The following is a 6,274-nucleotide window of genomic DNA, read 5'->3' on the forward strand; positions in this document are numbered from 1 at the left end:
GGTCAACTCCAAAAATGCCATTTTGGGTCTCACTAAGAAAAAGCCCATCAAATTTGACATTTATGGGACCCATGAGACAGAATCAGAGGGTGATGATTTTCATATGCCTGGGATGAGGCCAGGCCTAAAAACTGGCAGCTCTCCTGTCTTCTTTATGATACCTCATGGTCCCCTGGCCTCTCCATGTCAAGGAGCCCCAGAGAGGTAAAATGACTTGCCCAAGGTCACAAAGCCAGTAGGTTGCAGGTTTTTTGACCTTAAGCCCCCTGTCGTTTGCAAATCTGCAAATCGCCTGCAGCTGCCTCAGGCCTGTGTTTCTAGGGCCAAAGAAGTAAGATTGTTGAACGGTTCAGACCTTGCTTAGAATCAGCTGGAAATAGGAAAGATGCATAAAAGCACCCTCGGGGGCCTCTTGCCCTGACCTGGAAATGCTGAAGCTATTGTTCAGAGGAGCACTTCTGTTTTCCTCGCCCAGAGCGTTTTCTGCAGACACAGACATCATGGGATGCAAATAGCCAAAAATGGACCTATGCTCTGGATTCAGTAGACTCTTCCTATGCGGCTGCCTGAGTCCCTAGGCAATCCCCACAAAAGTGCAAACGCCTTCCAGGGCTAGGGCCTGATCAGAAAGCTGAGCTCGTAGCCATCCCTCTGCCCACCGCTCCCTTTTGTCCAGCTTGTCAAGCTCCTCTTTCAGTAGAGCCTCAAAAGCATTGAACTGGGTCAGCTGTTGAGTCCTCCACGAATTTCCAGTCTCCACCCCATCCCAAACTCCCAAAGCCCTGCAGCCACTGAGGATGGCTTCAGTTGCACGTGCCACGTGGACAGAAAGCAGGCCCAAAGGTGCCGGAGTTATTTCCAAGGCATCCCCAATAGCTTCCCGCCTCTCGGGCCCAAACCTGGGACGGTTGGTCAACTGAGTGTTCTCCGATGAGCTAACATTTGTTGAAGGACTATTACTCACTGTACACTCCACCCCAGGTGCTGTGCTAAGCTAGACGTTCTTTACCTCCTCTACATAGCACAAGTCTGAGAGGCACACATCATCCCCACTAGACAGATGAGGAAATGAAACTTTGGAGGTAAGATGCCTATGTTAAGAAGGTACCACAGCTGGTGAAAGGCAGGGCCAGAATTTCAACCAAGACGCACCTGTCCAGAGGTTGTCTTTATGTTGAGTTTCTGGGTTTATGACATTCCCGCTTCTGCTCCCCACACCCCAGACCCCCTGTCTGTGCCAGGATCAGTGTGCTTCCCCTCTTCCTGCAGATTCAAATTCTATGTCTCAAAATCTCCTCCTCTTGCTACTCAGATAAATATATCCTATTTCTTTGTCAAGCCCAGAGACAGCTCAGCTCTACCACTAAAGTTTTAGACTGCTAAGTCTCTGAAAACTGCATCCCCCAGATCATTCAGTATCTAAGGGCACGGGTTACCCCGGAGTGGCGGAGAGTGCGGGACCGCTGGGCATTTCAGAACCCCATGGTGAAGGAGGCTAAGTGTAGCTTGAAAACACTATAGTTTGTATTCTAATTCTTCTGGCTTTTTTATTACAAAATTTCAAACAGCTAAGGACAGCATGAAATTGGAATATTCATCCAAAAATAGGCTTGGATTTTAAAAGTTATGAAACACTGGTCTACAGTCCTATGGAGATTTATAGATTTTTCCCCCCCCACACTTTTTTTTTTTTTTCCTTCTTCCTATGCTTGTCATACCCCGCTTAACTGGACTGCAAAAGTCTAGGAGGGTGGCGATCAACCATGAGTTTCTCTCTTTTGTGTTTCTCCCTGCAGTCTTCACCCAGTGGACACACTATAACCAGGTCATCCAACCTATTGTCTGGCACGGTTTGTTTTTTCATTCCTGAGGGAACTTTTTTGCTGTTCAGTCAAACCCACACAACCTAGATAAAGGACTAAAGGAAACGAGTTGCTTTTCATACAAAAATAGGTGATCTGAAAGGGAGGAGATGAATGAAATGGGAAGCAGCACAATCCCTGCATTGGAACCTACCGTCTCAGGGAGACTGACCTAGAACTTAGCTTTTGAGCTCTTCACTGAAAAATTATTTAACCGCTTAAAATTCACAGCAGTGAGAAAATTGCTCTGGAGACCATTTCATCTTCCTAAGGAAACAAACCAGCATCACGCCCCCATATCGCACAGCAGAAAGAAAGGGATGTGGCGTGAGAGCCTCCTGTGTGCTGGGTTCTAATCGCACATCATTTCCCAATCAAATCAATTTGGGTTGTTATTGTGTCCAGTATCCCCATGTCATTGTGTGTGTGTGTGTGTGTGTGTGTGTGTGTGTGTGTGTTTGCAGGCTTGAAAATTTGAGAATGTTTAAGAAAATGTTTTCAGCTGAGACTGGCCCATCCCTCCCAACAGCTGAGGTTTTTTGGAAAGACTCTCCTGTGAAACACAGTGTGTTTACTTCCTTAGGCAGATGATAAATTCATGGGCAGGGGTGGGGGGGGGCACAGACAACACAGGTTAAAAGGAAGAAACAGATCTCTGGGGAAAGAAAGTAGAGTGATTTAGGCTGTCACTAGAAGTGAGACCTCCTAAGCCCACTCCATGGAGTGCTGCTGGTGATTACTGGCTTCCTCTTCTCCAACTCCTTCTTCTCCAGCTTTCTCCAGACTCCAATCGCATCCACCACAAAGGAAACCAAGTTTGAGTTTCAAAGCTTAGATTCAGGTCCTCATCCAAGGGGAAATTAACTAGAAGTGTCATTTCAACATCCCTCTCCCATCAAAGAGACACCCCTTTGCAAACAGAAAGCACCATGCAAGTTTATTTAGGATCATGGAAAGGTAGGGCTGGAAGAGGAATGTAGTGGTGTCACTAAATGCAGAAAGTAAAGGAACATGGTGCCACAAAAGGGGCTTGTCCGAGGTTAACATAGGGGGGCAGACCGCAGCCAGGACTCAGATCCCCCTGCTGCCAGGTCACCTTTCTTAAGTTTTAGGTCTCCGCTCTCGCCCACTGAGGCCGATTTAGCGGCCGCAGACAGAGGGTGCCCTATAGTCTTGTGACATTTGAGGGGCGTCTGGAGGAATCTCAGGAAGTTCGTTTACACCGAGGGCCTGGAAAGCTTGGAGAGCACAGACCCGAGCAGTCCAGGCCCCCGCAGCGCGCGCGCGCACGCACACACTATGACACGGACACGCGAGCAGAAGCGGAGCTGGGCCGGGCGGACCGCAGGCGAACCCACCTCGCGGGGCCGCCCCCGCCAGCGCCAGGTGCAGGACTCGCCGGGCGCCAGCAGAGGGCGCGCCGCCCCCAGGGAGCCGAGCAGCGGCGGCGCGGAACCCGGCCGGCTAGGGGAGCCGCAGGCGAGCCGGACGCGCCCCTGCAGCTCGGCCACTCAGGGTGCAGGACCCGGCCAAGGAGGAGGAGGAGGAGGAGGAGGAGGAGGAGGAGGAGGAGGAGGAGGAGGGCGAGGAGCGGACCCCCCTCGTGGGCCCGAGTAACAGACGGGCAGGAGTGCTTCCTAGGAATTACATCACGCTGCGCAACGCTGCGGCTCTCGGAGTCCTGCTCAAAGTGTGTGTGTGTGTGTGTGTGTGTGTGTGTGTGTGTGTGTGTGTGTGTACGCGCTGGGGGGAGGGGACTCAGAGCCAGCTCCGGAGAGAGGAAGGCGAGACGCGCCCGGGGAAAAAGCTCCGTGCACATGGAGAAATTCCTTGCGCCGGACTCTGCACCGAGGAACGAGCCCCCGGCACCGCCCCGCGGCTGCCCTCCCAGTGCAAAGCACCCAGCTAGCGGGACCCCTCACAGCCCCACCTCGAGCACCCCCCACAACCGGCCCTGCACCCTCCAGCCCGGCTCCAGCGCCGCCGCGAGCTTTCCCCAGGACTGGCCCTGGCGGGGCGCCTAGAGCCCCAGTTGCATTGCTCCAGGAGAAAGGAGGGGGGCGGTGCATTTTGCAGGAGGAGGAGAAGGGGGGTGGGTGGTGGGGGAGAGAGAAAATTGCGCGGAGACCTGCCAAGCGCCACCGCCGCCGCCACCGCCGCTGCCGCCGCCGCCGCCGCCGCCGCCGCCGCCGCCGCCGCCGCCGCCGCCGCCGCCTGTGAGCTCCGGCGGGCAGCCGGGCTGTCGGCCTCCCGGGGCATCTGGGTCCGGCGGGGCACGGCCCTGGGCGCTGCCGAAGCCGCCGCCGCGGCGAGTGCAGGCGGCTTCCCCCGGAGCCTGTGCCGCTCCGGCTCCTCGGGGGTGGAGAAGTGGGGGGTGGGGTTGTTGTTTGGGGGGAAGGAGGGGGAGGGGGCAACGCCGAGAGAGTCAGTGGTTTCCATGGTGATGGAGCTGAAAGTGCAGGAAATTTAAAGGCTTGGACCCTGCGAGACAGACAAACCGGTGCCAACGTGCGCGGACGCCGCCGCCGCCGCCGCCGCTGGAGTCCGCCTGGCAGAGCCGGCCGCGGAGCCCCGAGCAGGCGGAGGGACGCGCCCCGGACCCGCTGCGCCAGCCGCGCTGCCCCGGGCGGCGGGACGACCGCGGCGAGCGGAGGAGGAGGAGGAGGGGAGGGCGGCTCGGCCCCGCGCCCCGCGCCCGCGCCCGCGCCCCGCGCCCCGCGCCCCGCGCCCCGCGCCGCCGCCCGGGAGCAGCGAGGAGCCGGCGCCCCCCGCGCCCGCCGGCGCCCTGGAGTCCCCGCGGACGCCCCGCCGCGGCCGCCGGCCCCAGTAGACCCGGCGGAGCAGCCGCGGCCGACCCGTGCGCCGCCTCCCGCCCGCCCCGGTGGGAGCCGGCGCCGCGCGAAGGGCTCTCCCGGCGCCTCATGCTGCCGGCCCTGCGCCCGCCCAGCCGCGGGTGAGCCGCCTCCGGAGGGCCGGGGAGTGCTCTCCTCGGGGGACGCGGACGCGGCGGCAGCCCCGGGCGCGCCGGAGGCATGGAGCGCTGCCCCAGCCTGGGGGTCACCCTCTACGCCCTGGTGGTGGTCCTGGGGCTGCGGGCGGCACCGGCCGGCGGCCAGCACTACCTCCACATCCGCCCGGCCCCCAGCGACAACCTGCCCCTGGTGGACCTCATCGAGCACCCGGACCCTATCTTTGACCCCAAGGAGAAGGATCTGAACGAGACGCTGCTGCGCTCGCTGCTCGGGGGCCACTACGACCCGGGCTTCATGGCCACCTCGCCCCCCGAGGAGCGGCCCGGCGGGGGCGGGGGCGCGGGCGCGGGCGCGGGCGCGGCCGGGGGCGCCGAGGACCTGGCCGAGCTGGACCAGCTGCTGCGGCAGCGGCCGTCGGGGGCCATGCCGAGCGAGATCAAAGGGCTGGAGTTCTCCGAGGGCTTGGCCCCGGGCAAGAAGCAGCGCCTGAGCAAGAAGCTGCGGAGGAAGTTACAGATGTGGCTGTGGTCGCAGACCTTCTGCCCGGTGTTGTACGCGTGGAACGACCTGGGCAGCCGCTTCTGGCCGCGCTACGTGAAGGTGGGCAGCTGCTTCAGCAAGCGCTCGTGCTCGGTGCCCGAGGGCATGGTGTGCAAGCCGTCCAAGTCCGTGCACCTCACGGTGCTGCGGTGGCGCTGTCAGCGGCGCGGGGGCCAGCGCTGCGGCTGGATTCCCATCCAGTACCCCATCATTTCCGAGTGCAAGTGCTCGTGCTAGAACTCGGGGCCCCCTCCCCGCACCCGGACAATGGATGGAACCCCACCGACGCCCCCCCCCCCCCACCGCCCGCCTCCGCACCGTCTCCAACCAGTTCCACCACCCTCTCGCGAGGCGGGGAGGGGGGGGATTCAATGAACTTTTTTTTTTTTTTTTTTTTTTTCTGGCTACAGAGACCTAGCTTTCTGGTTCATGTAATGCACTGTTTAACTGTGTAGGAATGTATATGTGTGTGTATATACGGTCCCAGTTTTAATTTACTTATTAAAAGGTCAGTATTATACGTTAAAAGTTACCGGCTTCTACTGTATTTTTAAAAAAAAAATAAGCAAAAGGAAAAAAAAAAAGAACAGAGCAAAGAGAGACTTATTCTGGTTGTCGCTAATAATGTTAACCTGCTATTTATATTCCAGTGCCCTTCGCATGGCGAAGCAGGGGGGAAAAGTTATTTTTTCTTAAAGTACAAAAAGAGAGGGGAGAACTTTTGTAGAAGGACTTTTAAAAAGCTATTTTCCATTCTTCGGAAAGTGTTTTGGTTTTCCTTGGACCTCGAAGAAGCTATAGAGTTCAATGTTATTTTACAGTTATTGTAAATATAGAGAACAAATGGAATGACTAATCATTGTAAATTAAGAGTATCTGCTATTTATTCTTTATAATATC

General features: G+C 57.4%; 1 protein-coding gene across 1 annotated transcript; it reads left to right on the forward strand.

The window, feature by feature from the left end:
* The first annotated feature begins 4,809 nt into the window (after positions 1 to 4,809).
* NOG (noggin) lies at positions 4,810 to 5,661 on the forward strand. The gene has a single exon (XM_038546146.1). The coding sequence runs from the start codon at positions 4,895 to 4,897 to the stop codon at positions 5,609 to 5,611; it is 717 nt and encodes a 238-aa protein (XP_038402074.1). The 5' UTR covers positions 4,810 to 4,894; the 3' UTR covers positions 5,612 to 5,661.
* Positions 5,662 to 6,274: the final 613 nt, after the last annotated feature.

Source organism: Canis lupus, chromosome 9 (genome assembly GCF_011100685.1).
Source record: "Canis lupus familiaris isolate Mischka breed German Shepherd chromosome 9, alternate assembly UU_Cfam_GSD_1.0, whole genome shotgun sequence".
NCBI classification, from domain to species: domain Eukaryota; kingdom Metazoa; phylum Chordata; class Mammalia; order Carnivora; family Canidae; genus Canis; species Canis lupus.

Bases quoted from the DNA above. Each gene is read 5' to 3' on its own strand.
- NOG (XM_038546146.1), top strand. From the start codon at position 4,895: ATGGAGCGCTGCCCCAGCCTGGGGGTCACCCTCTACGCCCTGGTGGTG.